The 27,283-nt window shown below is 39.8% G+C and overlaps 3 protein-coding genes across 3 annotated transcripts; all 3 read right to left on the bottom strand.

The window, feature by feature from the left end:
* Positions 1-246: 246 nt before the first annotated feature.
* On the bottom strand, positions 247-7,288 carry cldn11a (claudin 11a). The gene is made up of 3 exons (XM_007909669.2): positions 6,821-7,288; positions 2,416-2,580; positions 247-1,613 (listed from the first exon to the last, which is right to left on the bottom strand). Exons 1-3 carry the CDS (start codon positions 7,044-7,046, stop codon positions 1,369-1,371), a joined length of 636 nt encoding a protein of 211 aa, XP_007907860.1. The 5' UTR covers positions 7,047-7,288; the 3' UTR covers positions 247-1,368.
* A 3,488-nt stretch (positions 7,289-10,776) lies between these two features.
* LOC103189333 (extracellular calcium-sensing receptor-like) lies at positions 10,777-17,173 on the bottom strand. The gene is made up of 6 exons (XM_007909682.1): positions 17,154-17,173; positions 14,543-14,834; positions 13,363-14,187; positions 12,915-13,142; positions 11,801-11,924; positions 10,777-11,696 (listed from the first exon to the last, which is right to left on the bottom strand). The coding sequence occupies exons 1-6, from the start codon at positions 17,171-17,173 to the stop codon at positions 10,777-10,779; spliced, it is 2,409 nt and encodes an 802-aa protein (XP_007907873.1).
* A 3,607-nt stretch (positions 17,174-20,780) lies between these two features.
* LOC103189332 (extracellular calcium-sensing receptor-like) lies at positions 20,781-24,896 on the bottom strand. Its single transcript, XM_007909681.2, has 5 exons — positions 24,642-24,896; positions 23,165-23,998; positions 22,557-22,784; positions 21,782-21,905; positions 20,781-21,694 (listed from the first exon to the last, which is right to left on the bottom strand). Exons 1-5 carry the CDS (start codon positions 24,894-24,896, stop codon positions 20,781-20,783), a joined length of 2,355 nt encoding a protein of 784 aa, XP_007907872.2.
* Between the last annotated feature and the right edge of the window lie 2,387 nt (positions 24,897-27,283).

Below are 27,283 nucleotides of genomic sequence, written 5' to 3'. Positions count from 1 at the left end.
TAGCGCTTTTCACGTCGGGAGGACGTCCCAAAGCGCTTCACAGAACACACTGTAAAGTGAATTGACTGTATATTTGTGGGCGAACGCGGCAGCCAATTGCGCACAGCAATGTCCACAAACAGTCGTGGATTGAAAATGACCAATTTATTATTGTTTTGGTTTTGGAGGGATTATTATTAGGCTCTGTGTGGAGTAAGGAAACTTGCCCAAGGTTTCGCCCTCTGCCTGGAATTGAACTCAGGTCTCTCACTTGCAAAGCGAGTGCTCTAACCACTGAGCTACAGGACTCCACATGTTCAGGTCAGTTCCTTTGGCCACAGGGTAGATAAATATACAAAAAGAAGAATCAAATGCCGAAAGATGCAAGTGCTTCATGCCTAGAGGCACTAGTTTCTATTGAGGCACATTCTTTATAATACTGTTAATTATAGTCAAAGCAATGAAGATCTGCACTTTCTCACTGTCAAAAACAATGGAGTTCTGTTCAGTTAAAGGTAAGTGAGTTGAGCAGAATTGACTAGAATATTTCACTATGGAAGTCAAAACCAAAAGCAGAGTTCGTTAACCCACAAATGATTAATTGAATGTTTCCTCAAATACAATGAATGATTTTTTCAAGTATTTGCTTCCCCACTGGAGATGTAGTATTGTGTGCAGTTATAGAATCACCTGACCAACTGGGGAAAATGCAATGAGGACAGAAAGCTAATGATGACCTAGTCAAACCCTTCCTTGTATCAACACCAACACTGCTACTGGGCTGCCAAAAATTTTTCAAAATGCATATTTTATTCTAAAAATAAATTGTAAAAGAAATCGAAAACCGGATTGAAGCCAAAATACACCTTTAGCTCTGCTCTAGAGGTTTATAGTTAGTTTTTTTTTGCTTTGCAAATGCTGGTGGTATCGCTTGTACACAGCACCCCCTCCCCCCTTCCCACGCACACAGGAAAACGCATCTGTCACCTACAGGAAACTTAGCTGATCTATTCAGCCAGCTATTTTCTGACTGAGTGGAGAAAAGTGCCCCTTTTTTTAGAGTGAGCTGGAAGGAAGTGACCACATCCCCTGGTGTTGATTTGTCTGCTCTCTTCTCACTCCAAGTCCCATGCAACAGAACGCCAGCCTAGTCGTACTGACAGTGTCAAATATCTCTTCTTTCTGTCCCATACCGGCAAATGGTGACTACGCTTCATAACTTAAGACAATCCACAAAAAGAATACAAATAATAAAAATGGTGTTTTTTTGCTCAGTGATATTCTTAGTATCATTTTTCCCTAAAGCTAGGAGATGTGTTTAAGGTTGATACTCCCTTCAGCTTGACCAGAGTTGGGTTGTATGTGAGGCTGGCTGGGTGTGTGCAGGGCTCAGATGTGCACGCTCTTGGCATGGGTCGGGCTGGTGGTGGAACTGGAGCCTTGAGATGAATAGTAATAGCGGTTTTCCGTGCGGTCAGCAGCTGAGCCGGTGCAGCAGGAGATCACCGCTCCGCCGAAGAAGCAAAGGGCGGTGCCGATCCAGCCGGCAAACAGCGAGTAGCCGAAGTTATAGAGATGCTTCTCGTGGTGAACTCCTACCGGGAACCAAATGGTGGCGACTGCGGTGCAGAGCGCTGGGAACACAAATACAGGCATACCCACAGGTCAAGTCAATACAGTTCCACTCAAAGGACAGTAGCGGTGTTTGTGGTCAACACTGTCACCCATTAAACATTATCACCCATTGAAACATTATCATCCATTTACATTTTTCAAAAAAGAATCGTCATGGTATCTGGGACCTTAGAGCACAGGAACAACAACAACAAAATTACATTTGCATAGCGCCTTTCACATCAGGAGAACATCCGAAGGCGCTGGAAGAGTTTGTGTCACATTGAGTTGTTTCACGTTATCATTACTGGGAGCTGGGTTGAGGCTTTGGGACATCCTCCCAACGTGAAACGTGCAATACATATGTAACTTGTTGTTGTTGAGGTTGCTGTCGAATCCATCCAACCTTTGAAAGAAGCGGAGACCAGAGGAACTGCAATCTGTCCAGGGAGGAATCAAGCTTGTGTTCCAGTGGTGAATGAACCATGTTCACCTGATGCTAAGAACGTCCCCCCCACCCCCACCCATCTTTTTAAGGGCAGGACAGGCCATTGCAGTACCATGACTATTTGTGGGACGCTGCTGTGTGCAATTGGCTGCCGCATTTCGCCCACAAAATACACAGTCAATTCACTTTACAGTATATACTGTGAAGCGCTTTGAGACATCGTGAAGATGTCATCAGGTGCTGTATCAAATGCAAAGATTATTATTATTAACGACCACTGCAGTGGGATCCAGTATTGCATATTGAGTTGCAGTGATGTAATCTCTTCATGACCAAACACAATTGGATATCCAGGAGGGTGGTTTAGTTCTTACCTACACAAAGCAGGAGAATGGCACCCAGTAACGAACGCTTGTGTTTGACCGATTCCGTCTCACTTCCAAGGTGCATGCAGGGCAGAGCGGTGAGTACCAGGAAAATGGCGGGCAGTCCCAAGATGGAGGCGGTGATCATCAGGGCTCGACTTATCTGGACATAAGCTGTCAAAACAAAGCATCCATAGAGACAGGTGGAAAGAATCAGGAGAACGAAACTAAGGCACTTTGACACATCGCAACGATGTGATAAGTTGCTATATCAAATGCAAGAATTATGACTATTATTATCAGAGTGAGCAATCACAAAGACTATGAACCAAGATATAGGCAGATGGATATGTTGGACCTTTTTGATCAATGATAAATCAGCGATCGATTAAACTGTTGTTGTAAGGGACAGAAGAAAATTTGGGGACAATTTCTTCACCCTTATGTGTTGACTCTTTGCTGCCGCATAGTGTAGCAAAGATCATTCTGTTCAATAAACAGGATTCACTAAATCTTGGCAATGTTGGCAATGTTTCAATGAATGACAACAAGAAAGTGATCATGAGAAGGAAACCTGCCCTGATTATTTTTCTCTCTCCTTTGCTCATCGATGACCATTGTTTCCCACTCCTCTGTTTCACTCTCGCTATCATTCCTTCATTTAATCCCAACTCCAGATCATTTCAAAATAAAGAATAGATATGCTATAACAGGGCGATTATCACTCTTTTCATGTCTCTCAGCCTTGAATTTCTCCCCTTATTGACATGACCAGTCATTTGTGCTCTGAGCCATTCGTTGCTGAGTTGGGACCAGAGAGTTTGTGATCGTTAAAGTTGAATCTTTACCTTAGACTGGAGATGAAACGGAAGTGGAGGGAGGGGCGGGTGAGGAAGAAGAGAGAGAGCGCGGAAGATGAGACACAAGTGAGGCAAGAGACAGAAAGAGAGGGAATGAGGAGAGAGAGACGCAGAGCTAGTAATATAAACCAAGAGGCTGCGCTCTGTGTTGTGTGGATGAGGACAGTGGTCTTGTTATAGTAATCACTCCTCATAACTGGACAGACTTAACAGTGAGAAAAATTATTTATGTCTATTTCATCTCAGGCGATGCCCACAATAAGGCTTGGACCCAAGCAGCAGCCATCGGATGTGAAGTTACAAACAGACCAGCTACAGCTTTGGCAAAGGTTATTTGTTTTTCATAATGACGCCTGTTCCTTTTTAAAAACTCTTTCTTGGCGCCTCTTTCCTACTTTTGTTTAAACGTACAAACCAGCTGCTTCTCCTCCTCCTCCACTCTGCAGCTGCAATAACACGTGCCCCCCAGAATCCCAGCCACTTGTGTTATAACTGCCTTGAATCTCTGGTTCCCCTCGGGACCAATAACTATAAGATCAGCCACTGCAGGAGCTCGGCATTATTGTTTTGTCTTTTCATGGTAAAATCCTGAACGGATCTGGGGGCTTCAACAGGTGTGAGGGGGTCACTGCTACTGTTCCTACACATAGCCTGTCTATTGCCCTATGTTTAGAAGATTGGCCCCAAGTGGATAGAGACCCGCAGAAAGAATGTACAGGAAGCAGCCCCCAGTGATTTGGGGTGTGTTTTGTGTGTGTGTGGGGGGGGGGGGGGGGGGGGAGGTGGGCGGGGGGCTAATTGTACCAATCAGTCACTTTGGTAAATGTTATAATAATGATAAACCTTGCATTTGATATAGCATCTTATCACATCTTCTAGACGTCTCAAAGCGCTTCACTAAATATACCGTTAAGTGAATTGACCCTATATTAATTAATTAATCAAGTGATTATTGTCCCTGGAATTTGATCTGCCACTCGACTAACAACTGAGTTTCTACTTATGCTAGGTATATTGTGTCATATCCTCATCACTGGAAGCTGGTCTGAGCCACAGGACACTGAATTAACTGGTCAGGAATTATTGATTCAGTAGATGACTAATAATATTAATATTCTTATTAGTAGGATATTAAACTGGAAAACAAATGTGTCATTGCTTTTCCTTCAATCTCGGGACCCACATATTTCTATATAAGTGACGTGGATACTGAATGAGGATGAATAGTCATTTCCCATTTTGGCTACTTTTATTAATTATGTCATTTTCCTCGATGGACTAACTTTTATGCAATCTACTTTCCGTCTCTGGAAATCCATCCGCTGAGTCACTCCGCCTCACTCCCTCACTCCCTCCCCAATTTTAAAGACTATTCTAAGACTCATCTCCTTGGCATCTCTATCTGTTATCCCCTCCCCCCACCCCTTCCCCATCTCATTAGGTGCACAAAGTCTTTTGAGACATCCTTCCCATAAAGGGCGCTGTACCAATGTAAATTGCATTATTTTGCTTTTTTTAAAAAAAACAGAACTCTGCCTTTTAAATTCACATTTGTAATTGGAGCACAAGGGTATTGTTAGTCCTGTGCAAGAGAGGAGATAACAGGAAACAGGAAAGGGAGATAAAACATGTATCAAATGGTTCACTGTCCTATACACTCACTGCTGACTGGCTGAAAGCCAGATGTGAATAGTTTTTTGTTGTTCGCCTTACCCAAGGAGTGTTTACCAGCTGTGAGCTACGAGAAATTACCTCAGCTTTGTGAAGTTGGACTGTTCCAGTTATTACTGAGGGGCCAACGCACCATTGGTGCCAAATCACATTCACAGGTCAAAAAACTTCAAAAGCAAAGCGATTGAGGAAGGAGTAGGGCCAGATGCAGGCGATCATAACCTCGCCCACCCCTCTGAACTTAACCAGCCAGAGACAGATAGCTTTGGAATCCTATAATAATTATGGATTCAATCATATTTCACCTTGAAACATGTGCACATCAATGTATCAATCGCATCGCAGTTCTTCTTTTACAAATGTCCATGAGATTTTAAAATGATGAATGACAGAGGCCCTGAAACTGGTACATACAACAATCCATTCAACCATTTACAATGGATTCAATGCCACCTCTTCAGGGCGAAGGTAATTTACATCATTCCCAATGCACTAGTTTCCCTCCCAGCCTATCCTTGCCATTGTGGCAATCAACTGGAGCATTAGTGAAGCCCTGATCCTAAGACAACAAACAGTTAAAAAGATGAGAAGTCACTGAATTAAGTTGGGGCTGAAGAAAAGAAACAGGAATAAAACAATGGCATGAAACACAAAGAAAAGAGAATTAGCGCGGGAAGAAATAATTAAACTTTGTTCTATTCATTCTAAAAACTAAATTTAGTTTTGCCAACAGGGGTGGGGGCTTGTGTGGCGAGGCAACTATTATCTCCTGCCTCCTCCCTGCTCCCTGTTTCGGGCATTTGGTCATATCTGTGGAGCGCTTCTTGTCAAACTTCCACCTTTTAGCTCTACATTGGCAGTTAACGTTAGACATAAAACTGATTTTCAAACAATAAAAAAGCTTTTTTTGTAAAAGAGAAGTTGAATTTTAAAAGATCTAATTAGAGCTGGGGGTAAATTGAAAGTAAATCTGAGTATTATTATTGTTTAATAATATAATAATATCATATATTAGTTTCGCCCACAAAAGAGTCAATCCACTTTACAATATACACGTCTCAACTACATGATAAGGCACTCTCTCTCTCTCTCTCTCTCTCTCTCTCTAAATATATATGTCAAATGCAAGGATTATTATTAGTATCTGAAGACTAAAGCTAGGTAGTGTTGGTGTATGTGGGGGTGAGGGTGTGCTGAATATTTAGGAATATTAGGAAGCTATCACAATTGAGCAAAGAGTGAGAGAATAGGAGAATAGGAGGAAAACGAAAATAATAGAAAAATTATGGGGGTGAGGGAGCGAAGTTTGCATTTGAAGTATTTGAATGTATAAATTGTAGTTGAAATGATTTATGTGATTGCACTTAATTGATGACGTCACATGGGTAACGTTATAATGAAATCATTCTTCTTTTTGAGCAACTATTTTGTAGGGTTTTTTTTAATATCATGTTCCCTGTATTTAGCCTGAATCTACTCACGAGTAGAAAGTCTCCCTATATATACGAAGTAGTGATAATAACTTTCAGGGTAAAAATAAACTTCAGAAACCAAGAAAGAAGCGAAAAACGGGGATAAAGGGGCCCTGAAGAAACCATCTCAAGGTTAGGAAGATAACGGGTTGGGGAATCTGAAATGCAAAGCAATTATGTGTTGTGCCAGAAATGCCCTTAACCGAAATTCGTGAATACAAAGTTTTCTAACAGAACCGGTCGGTGCCAATGAGTACAACAAACACAAAAGCTCATCTTACAATTGCACCAAATTGCACATTTGCAAATTCACTCAAATTGTACAATGAAGCCTCATCAATGGAAACGTATCTCACAGACCCACACACACACACACACATCAGTAAGCGAATAATGACTGAATGGCTGTACCTGGGATCTCCAGGATATCCGCTAGATTCTTGCAGTGGTAAATGCCGAATGAGGTGAAGCATTCGGTCCACAACCCGTAGGATCCCAACTCGTCAAAGCGTCGACAACTGGCAGCGCCATGGGAGCAGGTCTGAACCCAACTGTTGGTGCTGGTGGCGATTAAGATGCCAACCCAGCCCAAGGCACTCACCACAAAGCTGAGGAACTGCAGGCACGTAGCTGTCATTCTGTTTTTTCCCCAAAAAGTCAGCAATTATTAACAGAATTTCGCCCCAAACAAACAGAAAAAAAAGTTTCCACGTTTCTAGAAAAGTGCCTAAAATTTGTAGCGCAAAGAATGATCAATTCCAGAAATTCGTGCCCCAAGTTTATTTACTTTTTTTTAGCTTTTCTGCTCTCGGTGGCTTTTTGTGTGAGATTCATCAACATCCACAAACCGATTCTCCCAGAAACTGAGGCTTTTCCCCCAACAGACAACTGGACAAAGTTGGGCTGTAAGTTTTTGCAGCCAATCCGAGCAACCAAAAGAGGATAAACTTTCCGAGCCAATCAGGAAAGAGGAATGTTATCTCTTAAAGGGAATACACAGAGAATTGTATCAGGCGATTTCAGTGAAATTTGGGAATTATAATTGGTTATTCAATGCTATTTTACTCTTTGTTTTCATTCCCCCCCCGGTGGGTAGTGTGAGACAGGATAAGTCATAGCAGAAATGTAATTGAGATTCATTTTAATGAGTGACACAGGGAAAATGTCCTTTTTTAAATAAAGTATTCTGGTTCAAGTAGGCAACATTATCATAAATGCATATTTTAACAGAGGAGATTAACACTATGAGTACAAAACCAAATTTAATTGATCAAATCCATTTTTAATTTGTCATTTTATTCTGAAGTGTATTAAATATTTCATCTCAATAGACGGTAATAAGGGAACATTAAGTAAGGACCTGCATACAGTACCGTTTATTAAATGCTTTGTCACCATCTCGTGGTTAGTAGTTATATTGCAGCGCTCAAACCTATTTGCGTTCCTGTGATCATTGGTTAGAAACACTGGATATATCTATTTCCTATATTGCTTTCCCTGTAGAAGCTCGACCACTTTCTTCTGCACATTATGTCTTTTTGGACCTAGATTGTCACCTGATTGTCAGACTCAGCAACTTGTGTACCGTTGTACACTGAAATCTTCCCAGTTAGGAACAGACCAGGCCTCCCACGGTTATACACTCAGAGTCAGGCTGTTTGTGTAACTGAGTGCACAGTGCAATGGGCGGGGGGGTCGAAATATAATCTCTAAGGTACACAATTAATCAGAAGTTGAGTTCTGATTGTGATTTAATAATGTTCTCGTGTTGGTGCTGTGTAATCATTGCACATTTATCCAAGTGTACCTAAATGGCCACAATTTTATAACTTCAAGGAAACCAATAAAACAGCATTCAAGTGCTCTGGGACGCTATCCTGCGTGAAGGGCATTATATAAATAATAATAATAATAATCCTTGCATTTGATATAGCGCTTTTCACGTCTTCTCGATGTCTCAAAGCACTTCACAGAACACACTGTAAAGTGAATTGACTGTATATTTGTGGGCGAACGCGGCAGCCAATTGTGCACAGCAATGTCCCACAAACAGCCGTGGATTGAAAATGACCAATTTATTATTGTTTTTGGTTTGGGAGGGATTATTATTAGGCTCTGTGTGGAGTAAGGAACTTGCCCAAGGTTTCGCCCCCTGCCTGGAATTGAACTCAGGTCTCTCGCTTGCAAAGCGAGTGCTCTAACCACTGAGCTACAGGACTCCACTGTTAACTTGTGTTGTTGGTTCATTACACAAATGTATACTTTACACAAATAAATATACTTAATTTATTTCAAGTTTTTGAGGAAGAAAAAAACAAACTTGACAAGTTTTGAATAAACTGATCATTTAAAGACATTCCTAATTTTCCTCATAAAATTGACGTAACACACATCAATTGGATTTAAATACTAACCAACTACAATAGAGTATGGTATAATGAGTTACATCGTGCAATGTATACTTCACTCTGATTCTGGGAAAGAATCATTTCTTTGTGGCTTTAACTTTTAACAGTTTGTAGATCACCCTCGCTGCTCCATCATCAGATATGACCTTAATGGTTTTCAGCTGTGCTATTGAACTTGCTTTGAAAGCCGCATTGGCTCGCACACTGTTGTCACAAACAATGTAAATGCCCATCCTTTGACCGTGCCTCTACATTTCTCTGATTTATAGCTCGCTGCCCACAGCTCCCACTGTTAAATGTGTTGGTGATCTCAAAGGCAAATAACACTTTGTAAATGAAAATGTACAAATTACATTGGTGCTTAGTCTGAGGGGAAACAAATAACCCTGTAATGTACACTGGGAGCTGCGTTCAAATTCCATTAAACCAGAAACTAAAAATAATAATTTGGTCACAACTGTTTGAGGGTCTGTGTGCAATTGGCTGCTGGTTTCACCCACAAAGAATTCACTTTACAATATATTCTGTGAAGTGCTTTGAGACGTCTCAAAGACGTGATAAGGCGTTATATCAAATGCAATTATTTTTATTATTACTAAAGGAGTGCATAGAATTAAAATTGAAATTTCTTCAAAGTATTTTGATGCAGAAGAAACGTATGGAAGATATTTTTTAATAAAATTTGTATCATCTTTATTAGTGCTGAGGCTGTGAGGCTCAGCTGAGATTGTTCAGTTGCAAGTGACTTTACAGATGTTGGTATTGTGAACTGAATAATTTTACAAACTCACACCACCAAGGATTACCGGTAGCAGAGAATAAGACTTGCTCATCTGCCACATCACTAAATGTATCAGTGACCAGCCAACGACTGCCAAAGTTTAGTCAGATTTCCACTTCAACTATTAACTATTCAAACATTGATTGAATTTGTCAGATTAGAGAGTGTTAGAAGGATAGTCCCATCACCGTAAACTGTAAATATTAAACCATCACATATTTACTGCAATACGATTGTGACACCCACTGGTGGAACTTCAACATTGCACCAAACTTCATGGCTTTTTTGTAGAATTTATAACTACACTAAGAATTAAGATTGGGTTTAATATGCGGAAATTTCTAATAGGCTTCCTTCATAAAGAAACGGGAATCGCCTGGTGCTGATCCTGCCAACACCACTCTAATATAAGAACATAAGAAATGCTATACGAAAAGCAGACCAAGATCCATTCAGTTCACCTTCCATCAACCTGACAGTCGCTTGACATGCCGTGTCCCATATATTGTATTCCAAGATATTATTTCCTAACAGAAATCTATAACAGAATATTTCAAGCGTTGATTTTATTATGCTATTTAGAGTAAAATAGCAAACGATGCAACATTCTTTAAAATTCCTTGGATAGTTTCCTTCCATAATTTCTAAATTGTAGATTTAATTCAATAATCATTATATTTATACTCGTGTATGCTTTATGTATGTCACATAGAAATCACAACATCACTCATTTATAGTTTACTCATCAAAGGCAAAGGCAAGAATAAAGGCATTTATTCTGTTCTAAATATCTGAATATTGATACAAACTAAATATACTACAATGGTGGAGAATAGGTTTCATCCTCAAGATCGGAGAGATTATATATCTCTCAGAAGTGATAGGAAGCAATTAATAGATATGTGGGATATACTTATAGATGTTTGAGATATATAGATGAGTTAGGTAATAAAATTAGTAATAAACAATGAAAAAGTCTTGAAAGTCCACTAAGATGCGTCAGATAAGTCTAATTTCTTTCCAAAGGAGTAGATATGAAACAAAACCAACAAATTACATTTACATAGCGCCTTCCACATTGGGAGAACATCCCAATGCGCTGCACAGTCAGGGATTTGGACTCAAGCTGGAGGGAGGGATCATGAGGGGGTTAAAAACAGGGGTTATATTAGCTCCAGTTATATAGCCCGCTTGTTTGATGTTTCTTTTCCCATCAAATGCTTCTTTGTGTTCTGCTCTGGTTTTATCAAAATAATGTAACATTTAGGACCAAAAATACACACAAGCAAAGCGAAACTTGAGGCTAGAATAGCGAATACTTCTACAGCCACTGTGTATTTCCCAGGAGAACTGACATAAGCTGGAATGAATGCTATCCAGACCACACAAAATATAAGCATGCTGAAAGTTATAAACTTTGCCTCGTTGAAATTGTCTGGCAGTTTCCGAGCGATAAATGCAAGTACAAAGCATAAACAGGAGAGCAGAGCAATATATCCCGACACACAATAGAAGGCAGTTAAGGATCCCATGTCGCATTCAACAATAATAATTTCTCTGTAGTACATGTTGTTTTCAACGGGAAATGGAGGCGAGATGGTTAGCCAAAGGGTACACGTGAAACACTGAACAAAGGTCAGGGCAAAAATAGTCAAGCGTTGCTGTTTCGCACTGAACCACTTGAGCATCTTATTGTTGGGGCGCGAAGCTTTAAATGCCACCAAAACCACAATAGTTTTCCCCAAAACACAAGAGATGCACAGAACGAAAGCCACACCAAAAGCCGTGCGGCGTAACATACACGACCAGGCAGAGGGTTCACCCAAGAATGTCAGAGAACACAGAAAGCAAAGAGTCAGTGAGAGCAGGAGAAGCAGACTTAATTCTGAATTATTGGCCTTGATGATAGGGGAGCTTCTGTGCTTAAAGAAAAGAGCAGCGATAGCGAGAGTCAGGCAAACTCCAGTGATGGCGAGAGTTGCCAACACAGTACCCAGGATCTCTCCGTAAGAAAGAAATTCAACTTTCTTCTTCTCGCACTGGTCTTTGCCCTGGTTGGACCAGTAGCGGGGCGGACATGTCAGGCACATTATGGCATCTGCAAGGTAATAAAAATAACAGTCTATCAAAAAGGTATAGTTTCAAGCCTTTGATATTGGAGAGGAAGAGTTTTAACATAGAACGGATCCATCCAAGGCTCACCTGTGGTGTTACTTATTTCACCATCAGCACATTGTACACAGTCAAAACAGCAAATGGGTTGGCCTCTTTTGGAGACTTTTATTGTGCCTGGGAGACAACTTTCACTGCAAATCGCACGCGGCACCTTCAAAAGATAATGTATATAATTTATCAGATTCTACCACAAGCTCATGAGAGCTAATGTGTCCATCCACAATCCTAACCAAATGTGAATTAATAATAATAACCCTTACATTTGATACAGTCGTTGAGAAGTGAGAAGATGCTATATCAAGGCGCTTCACAGAATATACTGTAAAGTGACTGTATATTTTGTGGTTGAAACATGGCAGCAGTGTCCCACAAACAGTCGTGAATTGAGTGACCAAATTATTATTACTATTATTATTTTGAAGGGATATTACCCCCGGAAAAGCGATCCATCGATCGACTAATAATAATTGGTTTCCTACTTACCTCTAAGTAAACAGAGGCATGTGGAATAAGCTTTGAGTGAGTACTGTATTTCTACAGGCACACACGTTTCACTGTAAGGTATGATTTAAGTGAAGCGATGTAGTGTTACTACGTGGAAGACACTCAGTAAAAAAAATACACTTGCTGTTATCTAAAGAGGAGCTTTTATTTTTGACAGCAGAAAAAACTTTGAGAGATTGTTATTTTGAGCAACTCAAATCCAGAAAAGTTATTAATTAAGATGTAATAAAACCCCAGCTGGAAAACAAAGCCTGAGTCCCAGATGTTCTCAAAGTATTATTGTAATATGTAATGTCAATTTGAAGTGGGGATTTCAGGCAGTGACTAAAATGAATAACCTTCAATAATACAAACTAAATTACACAAAATATGCAGTTAATTCTCTTTATGGTATATTCGGTGAAGTTCTTTGAGACACTTTGAAGATGTGATAAGACGCTATTATCGAATGTGATTTTGTTGTTGCTGTTTATCAAATGCAAGGATTATTATTATTATTACAAACATATTGAGCAAATATATTAGCATTGATGAATGAAATACATATTGCAGTGAATCCCTTAATTTCTTGAATATCGTATCAAACTAGTTAACATTTGTGTCGATAGATTAAATGTATATTGCAAAGTATTCCTACTGTTTTTTGTTCAGTGGTCCAGGTGATAGATTCTTCATTGAACACAAGCTTTTCATCATTTGTTGAGGTTCCATTATAGTATCCAATTATTTTAATCTCAACAGTACCATTGACATTGGTTTGCCAATTTACCAAATCATATATAGCCACAGCATCACCATTTTCATCAAAATAGACGTGGTCTCCAGCCTTAGTTGTGAAGTGAACTGATTGCAAATTCTGAAGAACCTTCAGGATGACAGAACCGTTCAAAGTGAATAAGTAAGTAAAAAATAAAGCACAACTCGCCTACAGAATATGCGGTCAATTCATTTTGCAGTGTGTTCTGTGAAGTGCATTGAGATGCCTCGAAGACATGATAAGGCGGGATATCAAATGTAAGGATTAATATTATAAAAGTTACATTGACACCGATGTGTTTGGACAGAAAGAGATGGTTTATCCTTACCTGCCATGGTTCAAAATGAGTAATATTTGCACACGTGTCATTTGTGCTTGACCTTTTGGTGTTCTCACAAGAGAACATTTTGTGAAACGCATGGGCAAGAGCATAGGTTGCTTTGTATACATTGTACGAATTCCCTCGTAAGGCTCGATCCAGATATTTATCAGTGGCCTCCAGCAAGTTTTCTTCTCCTGAACACTGCTTGGGATATTTTTCCTGATCTGTAAAATTTTTGATTTTCAGAATGCAATCGAATGCTGTTTCCCAAAATTCCTCAATGACAAAGTTCCCAGGGAACAAAGTAGGGTGGATTTTCAGAAGAAAATCTTGAAGTCCTGTCACTTTCCTTCTGCGTATTGTAGGGCCAATTGTACCAACCAGAAACGTGGCACTTTCCTCAGGTGGCAACACCTGTGCTGTGACCCACGCCTCACTTCCTACCCACTGTAAATCTGTGACATTTTTATGGACAATTTCTTTCAGCAAAATTCTCATTTCTGTCACAGAAATAAAGGCTACAATGACCTTTGTGGTGGCTCCTTTAATCACCTCTACAATTTGGGACACTTTCTCTCTCGGGTCGGTTCTGTGGAAAGATTCAGCATATGCGATACACACTCCAAGCTTTTCCACCGACTTCACAAAGGCCTGCATCCCAAAACGGCCATAATCATTATTGCTTCTTATTGTCCCAATCCAAGTCCATCTAAACTTTTTGACGAGTTGAACTAAAAGTTCTGACTGATGGTAATCGCTCGGTATTGTTCTGAAAAACGAGGGATACTCTCGCCTGTTGCTCAGGCAGGAGCAGGTGGAATAGTAACTCACCTGTGGTGGAAATCAGATCAGTAATAAATAACTGATACATCATTGAGGTAATATTCAATGAACATTCGGTCAAATACACAATGTCTTTGAACCAGACAAACCTTTTTCAGTTGCTCATCCCTCAAGTGTTAGATGTTAAACACATTAATATCAAGTGCATAGCATTCATGGAAATTGAATCAATTCCAAATTAGTGGATTTCCATAGCAATGCCCATGTTAAGAGGACAGTTAATATGGCAAAGCCACATGTTGGCCTTCTAACGGTGCAATACAATATTCATTTCTTCCAATAGGAAACATTTGTTCTACTTGATGACCTTACACTTTGTACAAGGTACACAGTTGACACTTACCATTGGAATTCTAAAAGGCCCAATTAATCTAGCTACTGCTATGGACTGCGAGGATCCATCACAGCCAACAATAGCAGTGACTTTGTTGTGTGCTGGACACTTTAAATCAGATACTGTCTTGTCTTCTCCATTGACAAGGGCCAAAACTGCCTTTGTGGCAATTCTGGAGGAAATGCAGTCATCATAAATCCTGTATCCCAGGGTAATGTTTGGAAGCAATGTATTGCTGCGATTGATTTCTTCTATAGCAAATATCATGGTTTGGGCGAGGCGAAAGCTTCCTAAACTAAAGCTGCAAAACAGATATTTTGCATTAGGAGAGTTAGTTTTTCAGTTTAATACAACATTTTACTGCACTCTGAAATTTGTATAAACATAGCATGTTCTAAGCATGTTACTCCAATAAAGTATTCTAATTTGGTTCAGGAAATGGAAACAATTTGCTGTTATAGTGTGATACAATAAGAAATGGAAAGGTGCAATTATAGATTAAAACACTATTTTACATGTTTGAAACAATATAAATCTACATGAAGACAGTCTCACATTGGATCTGAATAAATATATACTAACCTTCTACAGTGGATTTCATCTGGTAATCTTGTATATGAATGACTCAGCTCATAACTGCCTGAATGCAGGTTAAAAATTCCTCCTAATATGATATCCCCATTTTTGGATAACTCAGCTATTCTGGGATGTGCTTGAAGTTTGCAGACTTGATTATCTATGCCAGATACTGGCAATATTATTAATAATCCCAACCACACAAGGCTGTTCATTGCAATATTTAAGACGACTTGTGCCAGGTTTTCCCCAAACTTACTGAGCTAATCATAAATTCTTTTATTCACTGTCTTGCTTGGTATGGTGATCTTATATAGCTCTGAACTCTAAAAAAAACAATAAGCTTTCAATTCCCACAAGAGAGTAATGCTCATAATGGAAGCATATAATTTGTTGTGGAACAGAGACTGGAAACAATTGCATGGTAGGTATATAACTAAATTAATTTATTATTGATACTTTGCTGTATATCTTAAATTAAATCATGGTATAGCATTTATAAATCCAATTATCAACTGATTTTCTGTAAAGAGCAGAGGTTTTCTGTGATGACTTTCATTTTGCTGAATGAGTGTAATAGCGAGCAAATAAATGAAATTAATTGAAGGTTGACAATGTTCCAGCAAGTGTGTGCGTATGTATATAAATCTATATACATTTGCAGTGGATGAACCTAATAGTACGGTAATAGATTATTTTAACCCCCATGACTAAGCAGGAAGAATGAAGAGAGGCAATATAATAATACTACTACTACCTTGCATTTGATACAGCGTCTTATCATGTTTTCGAGATGTCTCAAAGCACTTCACAAGATATACTGTAAAGTGAATTTGACTGTGTATTTTGTGGAGAAACACGGCAGCCAATTGTGCTAAATGGTACAATTTTAAAGAGGGTGCAGGAAAAGAGAGACATTGAGGTTCACATATACAAATCTTTGAAGTGGCAGGACAAGTTGACAAAGCTGTTGAAAAGCAAATGGGATCCTTGAGTTTATAAATAGAGGCATAGAGCACAAAAGAAAGAAAGTTATGCTAAAACTTTATAAATCACTAGTTAGGCCTCAGATGAAGTATTGTGTCCAATTCTGGGTACCACACTTTAGGAAGGATGTCAGGGCCTTGGAAAGGGTGTAGAGGAGATTTATTAGGATGGTACCAAGGATGAGGGACTTCCATTATGTGGGGAGACTAGAGAGGCTGCGATTGTGCTCCTTAGAGCAGTGAAAGTTGAGGAGGTATTTAATAGAGGTGTTCAAAATTATGAAGGGTTTTGATAGAGTAAATAAAGAGAAACTGTTTCCTCTGGTAGGGGGGTTGGTAACCAGAGGACACAGATTTAAGATAATTTGAAAAAGAACTAGAGCGGAGATGAGAAGTTTTGTTTTTACCCAGAGAGTTGTTATGATCTGGAATGCACGGCCTGAAAGGGTGGTGGAAGCAGATTCAATAATAATTTTAAAAAGGTAATTGGATATAGACTTGAAAAGGAAAAAAATTGCAAGGCTATGGGAAAAGTGCGGGGAGTGGGACTCTTTCAAATAGTGGCACAGGCCAGATGGGCCGCATGGCCTATTTCTGTACCGTAAGATTCCATGATTCTATGAGTATCTAATTACATATGCACCTCTTTTTTTTGTGTGTTACGGCACAGAAGAAGGCCATTCAGCCCATCGAGTCTGTGCGGCTCTTTGACAGAACAACTGACTTTTATTAACCCCACTCACCAGCTTTCTCCCCTGCAAACCTGTCTTCTCCAGATACCTGTCCAGTTCTCTCTTAAAAGTTGTTATCGACTCAGACTTCACTGCCCTTTCGGGCAGATCATTCCAAATTCTAACAACTCGCTGAGTGAAAAAAATTATTTTAACCTCCCCTCTGCTTCTTTTGGTAGATATCTTAAGACTGTGACCACGAGTCACAGACACACCTACCAGCGGTAACAGCTTTTCCCTATCTCGCCTGTCGAAACCTTTCATGATCTTGAAGACCTCTATCATGTCCCCGCGTAACCTTCTCTACTCTAAAGGGAAACGTCCTACCTTCTCCAGCCTGTCCTCATAGCTAAGGTTCCCCATTCCTGGTATCATTCTCGTGAATCTCCTCTGCACCCTTTCCAGTGCCTTAATGTCCTTCCTGAGGTACGGTGCCCAGAACTGGACGCAGTACTCCAGCTGAGGCCTAACCAGTGTTTTGTACAGATTAAGCATAACCCCTCTGCTCTTATACTCTATGCCCTACTAATGAAGCTCAGTACATCAAATGCCCTTTTTACTGCCCTATCTACCTGCTCTGCCACCTTCAATGAATCGTTTACTTGAACGCCCAGATCTCTCTGTACGTTCACCCCCCTTAAGATTGAGCTCCCAAGTCTATATTGCCTCCTATCATTTTTCCTACCTAAGTGTATCACCTCACACTTATCTACATTGAAATCCATCTGCCACATGTCAGCCCATTCCACCATTCTGTGTATGCCTCTTCCCAGGCATTTGATCTAACAATAACTTATATAGAGCCCTTTATGTGAGGTAGTGGAGTACGAAGCCCATAAAATAAAAATAAAAACAGGCACTAGAGGATCATAGAATTAAACAACACAGAAGGAGGCCATTCAGCCTATGATGTCTGTGCCGGCTCTTTGATCCCTAATAGGACCCACCCAACCATTGATTAACTTTTTATTCTTTATATGCTCATAAAATACCTTAGGGTTCCTTTTTATGTTACTGGCTAATATTTTCTCATACAATCTCTTTGCCCCTCGTATTCGTTTTTCAGTTCTCCTCTGTACCTTCTATATTCTATTTGATTATCTTCTGTATTTTGGAATCAACATTTATCATAAGCCTCCTTTTTCTGTTTTATTTTAATCCCAATTTCCTTGGTCATCCAGAGAGGTTTGGATGCCCTACCTTTCCCCTTTGTGTGAATGCATTTGTTCTGCCCCTGAACTATCTCCTTCTTGAAGGCTTCCCATTGCTCGTTAGCTGTTTTACCTGCCATCCTTTCTTTCCAGTCCACCTTGGCTAGGTCCCTTTCTAACTCACTGAAATTAGCCTCTTCCAGTTGAGTATCTTCACCTTTGATATCTTTGATACCTTTGATATAAATGTCCGTTTCCATCAGTACTCTAAACCCACTGATGTTATGATCATGGTTGTCCAGATGTTCTCCTACTGAAACCTGCTCCACTTGCCCCACTTTATTCCCCAGAATTCGATCCAGCACAGCTTCCTTCCTTGTTGGGCTGGAAACAAACTGATCCAGAAAGTTATCCTGCACATTTCAGAAAGCCTTTCCCCCTATTTCCCTTTACACTTTTTTTATTTTGTCAGTCTATGTTAGGATAATTGAAGTCCCCCATTCTTACTACTCATTGGTTTTGCATCTTTCTGAAATCTGCTGCAGATTTGCTCCTCTAACTCCTTCACAATATTTGGTGATCTATAGTATTGACCTAACAGAGTAACAGCTCCTTTTCTGCTCCTTAACTAACCAAACAGATTCTGTTTTTGGACCCTCTACCACACCATCCCTTTCCAGAGCCGTAATTGTGTCTTTAATCAATATTGCCCCCTCCCTTCCTTTTCTTTCCTGCCAGATCTCTCCTGAATAGATTGTAGCCAGGATATTCAGCTCCCATTCTTATCCTGTTTGAGCCAGGTCTCCGTTATTGCCACTACATCATAACTCCATGTGGCAACTTGAGCCACAGCTCACCAACCTTATTTGTCACACTCCGTGCATTTACGCACATGCACTCCAAGACCGACTGATTCTGCTCTGCATTTCTCCCCCGTCTAATCCCTCCTTTTTCTGGATTACTCCTTATTACATTGCTATTCATCTCTCCCAGCCCTCTATGTAACTCGTTGGTCCTCTCTGATGCGACATGCTCATTCTCTTACCCCCTCAGAATTAGTTTAAACACTTCCCCACAGCACTAGTTAACCTCCCTGCGAGGACATTGGTCCCAGCCCTGTTCAGGTGTAACCATCAACCTTGTACAGGTCCCACCTGCTACAGAACTGGTCACAATGATCCTGAAGCCCTCCTTTCTGCACCATTTCTCCAGCCATGCATTCATGTGTTTGATCCTGCCCTGTTGATCTCACTTGAACTAGGGACTGGGAGTAATCCAGAGATCATCACCTTTGAAGGTCCTACTCTTTATTTCCTCCAGCTTTTGACACTTTCCCTGTAGGATCTCAGCCATTTTTTTCCCTATGTCATGGATCCCAGCATGGACCACGACTTCTGGAGAATGCAGTCTTTCTGAAGCGCTTTGATACATTTTCCCTAATGAAAACCATTATAAAATTTCAAATTGTACAACAACAAATTGTAATAATTAAAGTACTTGTTTTTGACTAAAGAGGAACAGTATATGAGAAAAATATCTATAGGTTTATCCTCCAGAAAAAAATAAATTATGACACGAAATGTATAACTAAAGCCACTTCACACCTTTATCGTGTGAGTTAGTCCAGTTGTTGCTACTTTGTTAACCAAGTTGTGAGGTGTCACAACTGAATAATTGCAGCCCAAGATGATTGGTTAGGACAGGGAGAATTTAACGCCCTCATGAGAAAGCCTTCAACATATGTTATTCATACAGATTTTTGTAAAGATTTCATACATTCTTATCAGCGTGATTTAACTTTAAAAATCATCCTGTAGAGATGACAAAAGTTACCTTCTCCATGGTTTTCTATTAAACAGGAGTCAGGGATATGAGGAAGATCTATGGTGTGTGATTGTTCAATATCTGCTATCAAGATGTCGCAGGGGTGACATATTTTATTTGTAGGCCACCTGGAAGCAATCTTCAGAGCAGTTATTTTTCCTTCTCCACATCTGGTCCCTGACCAAGCCCTCCTTCCTCCACCTCCACCAAATCGCCCAGCTTCACCCCTCCCTTTCTTCAAATGCTGCTGTTTTGGAAAGTGAGTGGGAGATCTGCAGAACCATATGTGGGTGATGAATTATTGACCCATTTAGTATTCAAACTGTTTATAATGGTGCAGAATACAAAGAGGAGATCTTTTGTAAGGTTATTAACTGTTTGTACTCCTTGGACTACTGTACTCTTTATCGCTGTTGTCCTCCAAGTCCCATAGATGACCTCAACAAGTTGATCAATCCTTGATCAAGTCCTGCAGCTCAGGTGTCAGATCGAAGAGCTCACCACAAAAAAGACGGTTAACTTCTTCTTTAGCTTTGCCATGTATCACCTCATAGCCAGTTCCCTCTCATTAGACATCACTCAGGAGAATAGTCACGATAGAATCATGGAAACTTACAGCACAGAAGAAGGCCATTCGGCCTATCATTCCTGTACCGGCTCTTTGAAAGAGCTATCAACTCGTCCCACTCCCCAGCTCTTACCCCATAGAATTGCAATTTTTTCCTTTTCAAGTACATATCTAATTCGTCAGTGTTGGTCATCGAAAAAATTGTAGCTTGTGGTGCAAGGCTTCAGCAGTAGTTGCTGAAAAAATTTTAAACGATAAACATTTAACTAAAATGATGAAAACGTAATTCATTCTAGAATAAAAAATTAAATCTATCATATATATGTGTGATATATATATATCTATAAATATTCAGTATATCCTAAAACTAGATATCACATCATACCTTGTCACAATGTTAAAAACTAATAATTAAGATTTAGGTGAAGGAACTTTACCCATGATGTGTTTTTTTGTATTGCATTCTGGTTTCAATAAAACCACATAACATTTCGGAGCAAAAATGCAAACCAATAAACCAAAGCTGGATGCTAAAATTGCGAACATCTCCACAGCCACAGTGTATTTCCCTGGAGAGCTGACATAAGCTGGGATAAACGTTACCCAAACAGCACAGACGATCAGCATGCTAAAGGTTATATATTTGGCCTCATTGAAATTGTCTGGCAGTTTTCGGGCTAAATACGCTAGAATAAAGCTTACACAGGACAACAAGGCAATATATCCTGACACACAATAGAATATTGTTGTAGACCCGGCATCACATTCCAAAATAATAATGTTTCTGTAGTAATTGCCGTTTTTCAATGGAAAAGGCGCTGCTTGACTTAACCAGAGAGCACACAGCAAAATCTGAATAAATGTGAGGGCAAAAATACTGAATCGTTGTCGCCCGAGTCCAAATAATTTGACCCTATTATTATTGGGAAACTTTGTCTTAAATGCCATCAATACAATGATAGTTTTCCCCAAAACACAAGAAATGCACAGGACAAAGGAGATCCCAAATGAAGTGCGTCGTAGCATGCAAGACCAAACCGAAGGTTGACCAATGAAAGTGAGCGAACACAGGAAACACAGTGCTAATGCAAACAGGAGGAGGAAACTCAGTTCAGAATTGTTGGACTTAACAATAGGAGTGTCCTTGTATTGGAAGAAAACAGCTGCAATGGCGACAGTGAGACCCACTCCTACTATGGCCAGTGATGTTAATGCAATCCCTATGTTCTCGTCGAATGTAAGAAACTCTATCTTCTTTGGTATGCATTCATCCCTCCGCTCATTTGACCAATATTCCCACGGGCACTTTAAGCAGAAGAGAGAATCTGAAATAAAGTTATAAAGTTGTACATAAAATTAAAATTTAGCAGTGAAGAGAGTCATATATTTACACAATTTCATCAAACACTCACCTGTTGTGTTGCTGATTTCACCGTCTGCACACTGTGTGCAGTCAAAACAACAGATGGGTTGTCCCTTCCTCACGGTTTTTCTTGATCCAGGTTGGCATCTCTCACTGCAGACTGCTTGAGGAACCTGCACAGAGAGAAGATCTATATATTGTGTTCAATTTCCAGGATTGGTCAATTTTTGGTCAGCTGGGTGTCTGACACATGTGGAAACCCATCACCATGCTTAAGAGTATCCAAACCAAGCTGAGAATTCGATGTATCCCACCCACACATAGAAATCCCAGAGATAGATTGTTGGAATGTAATATGCTCTCTCTCTCTCCATGGGGGGCACATCCTGTTTACCTAATTCTGGAAAGTATTAGGCACAGGTTGGCAAGAGCCAGGGCTTGGGAACCCCAGAGTCTGTGTTGGTGCAAATGCTGGAATATATACATATCCTGTCATTGAGGTTGCTGCTCTCAAAGCATGCTGGACTTTCAGGCCCACTGCCCTGCCCTCTCCCCATACCCATTCCAGTCTCTACCTTCCCTCTTCAAATCAAAAATCGACTCTGGCTCTACCCCTTTAATTGGCAGGACATCAACATCCCAACAACTCTCTGAACGAAACCAAATAAACAAATCCCACCCCTCCTTTCACTCTTCTTCTGGCTATCACCACTGACCAGCCCATTGCTTTAATTTATTTCATATATTAATTACCACTTGTGATATTCTGATATTCCAAAACATCTGCACACAAAATGGGACTGACTTTTACCTCAAGTCCATACCTTATTGCTGCCACTGCTCCACATCACATGTTCCTCATCCAGTGTGAGTTGTTGTCCTGAAGGGGCAGCTCCATTGTAATAACCCACTTTCACAATCTCAGCAGAGCCATTGACATTAATTTTCCAGTTTATCAAATCATAAGTGGCAACTGGATCCCCATTGTTATCAAAGTTCACTCTGTCACCTGTCCTCGTGGTGAAGTTTACCAAACGTATAAAATCAAGCAACTGTGAGAAGAGAATTGGAACGAGATAAATTCCAAATTAATTTACAAAACCAATGGTAGAAATACTCACATGCACATATACACACACACCCACACACACACATACACTCACACATAGACACACATACACACACAGATAATATTAGCATTATGTAAGACTTCAGCCAAAGGACACTTTTATCCTGAAATCATTGTGGGCATTAAAGTTAATGATGAATTTGAACAACACAAAATATACACTTTTCAATATATTCTGTGAAGTGCTTTAAGACATTTCAGTTACGTGATAAGGCGCTACATCAAATGCAAGGATTATTATTATTTCTGTCACATTTCACTCAGTAAATCTCACATGTTAGATTTTGGTAACAGATAGCTTACCTGCCATCGTTTTAAATTTGTAATGTCTGCACATGTTTTATTATTCTTTTGTTCTTTGCCTTCGCTGCACAGCAACATGTTATGAAGTGCATGAGCATACACGTAGACAGCTTTATATACATTGTAAGAACTACCGTCCAATGTTATATCTGAATATGTGCTGCTTTTTTCTTCTAGATTTTCGTTTGTTGTACATCTATGGATTGGAGCTTCAGTGTTTGACCGTGTTTTCGAGTGGTCTTCCCTTAGAATACATTTGAACATTGTTTCCCAAAATTCGTAGACTAAAATATTGTCAGGAAACAAAGAAGGGTGAACTTTAAGAAGATATTCTCTTAGTCCTGATATGTGGAACCGAGGGATTGCAGGCCCAATGGTCCCAACTAGAAACCTGGTACTTTGCCATGAAGGGAGGAGTTCTGCTGTAACCCAGGCTTCACTTCCTAGCCACTGTATGTCGCTCACATTTTGGCGCACAACTTCCTTTAGCAAAAATAGCATGTCTCCCGGAGAAACAAGTGCCACCACAACCTTTGTCGACCCTTTTTTAATTGTGTCTACAACTTTGGCAATTTTTTCTACAGAGTCGGTTCTGTAGAAGGACTCCGAGTAGGCGATGCAAACTCCCAGCTTCTGAACAGCTTCCAAAAATGCTTGTATCCCAAATCGACCGTAATCATTGTTGCTGCTCACTGTCCCAATCCACGTCCATCCAAACATCTGAACAAGTTGCGCTAAAAGTTTAGACTGATGGGAATCGCTTGGTATCGTTCTGAAGAAGGTAGGGTATTCTTCAATGCTGCTGAGACACGTACAGGTGGAAAAGTAACTGACCTATCAGCAACAAAATAAAGGTAAAGTGCAGAAAAAGTAAATCTGATTATAATGAAAGAAAATGCGCTCAGTGTGCAGTGATCATAATCATTAGGAATTGGCAAAGCACCTTCATGGTTTTACTAGATAAATTCATCTAATAATAATAACAATAATCCTTGCATTTGATATAGCAGCTTCACATCATCCCAATGTCTCATAATATCAATATTTTATTTAAGCAAACATGTTATTTGCAATAGACTATATTATAATAATAATAATAATAATAATCCTTGCATTTAATATAGCGCTTTTCACGTCAGGAGGACATCCCAAAGCGCTTCACAGAACATACTGTAAAGTGAATTGACTGTATATTTGTGGGCGAACGCAGCAGCCAATTGCGCACAGCAGTGTCCCACAAACAGCTGTGGATTGAAAATTACCAATTTATTATTGGTTTTGGTTTGGGAGGGATTATTATTAGGCTCTGTGTGGAGTAAGGACACTTGCCCAAGGTTTCGCCCTCTGCCTGGGATTGAACTCAGGTCTCTCACTTGCAAAGCGAGCGCTCTAACCACTGAACTACAGGACTCCACAATATTGCATTAAATGTGCAGATAATTATGTATTATTTATTACAATAGAAATACAACATTACCATCGGAACTTGAAAAGGACCAATAACTCTTGCTACTGCAATAGACTCAGAGGATCCTTGTGTCCCAACGATCCCGATGACATTAGATTGTCCTGTGCAAGAATAACCCAAACCGGTTTCCTGCCCATTAACAAGAGCTAAGGCCGCTTTTGTCACAATCTTGGATGACGCACAATCATCGTGGATCCTGAATCCCAGTGTGACATTTGGCAACAGGAGGTGATTTCTGTTGATTTCTTCGATGGCAAAAATCATGGTCTGAGCCAAGCGAAAGCCTCTGAAATCAAACCTTTGGAGTTACACAAATTATTAGCATCATGGAATGAGATCACCTCTTTTGGTTATCTTATGAAAATGGTTTCTAAGACATAACATCAATGACATTACAAGGGTTGTATAACTACCAAAGTTATTTCAATTTGACAACATACCATTGATGCATAGACACAGGTTGGTGAATTGGTAGTTCAGTGATTTACCTCATTGCAATTACACATTGGATTTGGGTTCTCAAAGGTTAATCAATTGCGTCTTTCCATCTGTTATATTAAGACTGGTGCAACCTTCAGTTTCTTACATCTGTGGATCTGGAATGGAAATCTGACTGATTTAATTTCAAGTCTTGCACCGTGTAGCCAACAGAAGGGAACCTCAACAACCATAGACACATTTATGGGGTGCGGATCTGACTAACCTATTACAATAACAGATTGGAAATGGCATTATTTTTATCTTCCGTATTATGTATGATCAAGGTGGTGAACTGCCAACGCTGTCAACTAAACGCGTTTCGTCCACATAATATGCAGTCAATTCACTTGACAGTATATTCTGTGAAGTGCTTTGAGACATCTAAAAGACGTGAAAAGTGCTATATCAAATGCAAGGATTATTATTTATTATTATTATATTTAAGTTAGTCTCAAAATGCTTAAAGGTCTTGAAGAATTACTTAATTTTCAGAATCATTTACTAATACAATCAATCAATGTATATTGGGTGATGAATTCATAACTACAATGTTTACATTTATACATTTTAAAAGTATATTTCAAAATCTCGTATGATTTACTCATCATAACTTAATATTTTATTTCCCTGGGTCTTACAACATAAAAACTGTGAGACAAAAGAAGACCAAGGTCCATCCAGTTCGCCTTCTCCCCTGCCTGGCAGTCACATTCACATGTCATGTCCCAAACTATATACTGTAAATGGCAAAATGTGTGATTTCATCAAAACCATTCAATTAATTAAAATTGTACGGAAAAATATATGTCAACTGACCGTTTGCACTGTTCTGCTTTTGGCCGGACAGTAAAGGAATGCACATTCTCAACCCTGTCCATGTGCAAGTTAAAAAGTCCCCCCAGAATGATGTCTCCGTCCTTTGACAGTTCAGGTAAATCGAACTTCCCTTGAAGTTTACAACTATGTTCACCGCTTCCCCATCCAGCCTCAAGTCTGAGCAATTCTAACAGGAAAAAGAAAAACATATTTCCCACATACATTTACTATTTACGTCAATCAGAAGTTGCAGTTATCCGAGCAGACAAGTTCAATTGTCCAATATATGCGTCACCGTATGTGTGTTTTATATTGTACTACAGCGGGGCTTTCTGGGAATTGCCGCCTTTGATGCAATTCAGTGGAAGGTAATTTGGAGATTATTTAAAATCCCAGTAGAATATAATTTCCTATGTGCTTCTGGAAAATTAACTGTCAGCTGTAACGATTGTGGCCAAGTATCTTAGTGTATCTCATCAGGGATTTCCCCTCTGCATAATCATGGAAGCAACTTTTTAAATTATCCTTTATACCATTTGGGATTGTGATGGTTAGTTGTTCTACACACCAATTATTGTTTTGTTATTTTTCTTTCAAGTACACTTTTTGGACAACTTTTCTCAATTAATTAATAATAATTGCAGTTGACATCGCACCTTATTACATCGAAACGTCTCAAAGTGCTTCACAGAATCATAGAATGATAGAATCATAGAATTATACAGCACAGAAGGAGGCCATTCGGCCCATCGTGTCTGTGTTGGCTCTTTGAAAAGAGCTATCCAAATCAACCCCACTCCCCCGCTCTCCCCCATAGCCCTGCAAACTTGTCTTCCCCAAATAATTATCCACTTCTCTCTTAAAAGTTGTTATCAGGCAATGCATTCCAGATCCCAACAACTCGCTGTGCGAAAAAATGCTCCTCACCTCGCCTCTGTTTCCTTTATCAACTATTTTAAATCAGTGTCCTCGGGTAACCGACCGACCCGCCAGTGGGAATAGTTTCCAGTTGTTCACTCTATCGAATCCCCTCATGATTTTAAAAAACTTCTATTAAGTCGCTTCTTAACCTTCTCTGCTCCAAGGAGAATAATCCCAGCTTCTCCAGCCTCTCCTGATAACTGAAGAATATTCTGTAAAGTGAATTGATTGTATATTTTGTGGGCGAAACACGGCATCCAATTGCACACAGTAGTGCCCCACACAAACAGTCGTGGATTGAGTGGCCAAATTATAATTTTGAAATGTATTTTTGAAGGGATATTTCCCCCGGAAAGGCCATCAACCAAACAACTAACTTACTGCTGGATAAACAGAGGGTGTGGGGTAAGCAAACTTGCTTAATTTTGCTGGCC

Source organism: Callorhinchus milii, unplaced genomic scaffold (genome assembly GCF_018977255.1).
Source record: "Callorhinchus milii isolate IMCB2004 unplaced genomic scaffold, IMCB_Cmil_1.0 Scaffold11, whole genome shotgun sequence".
Taxonomy (NCBI): domain Eukaryota; kingdom Metazoa; phylum Chordata; class Chondrichthyes; order Chimaeriformes; family Callorhinchidae; genus Callorhinchus; species Callorhinchus milii.
The sequence above is the reverse complement of the archived record's forward strand: the minus strand, read 5'-3'. Positions and strand labels throughout refer to the sequence as shown.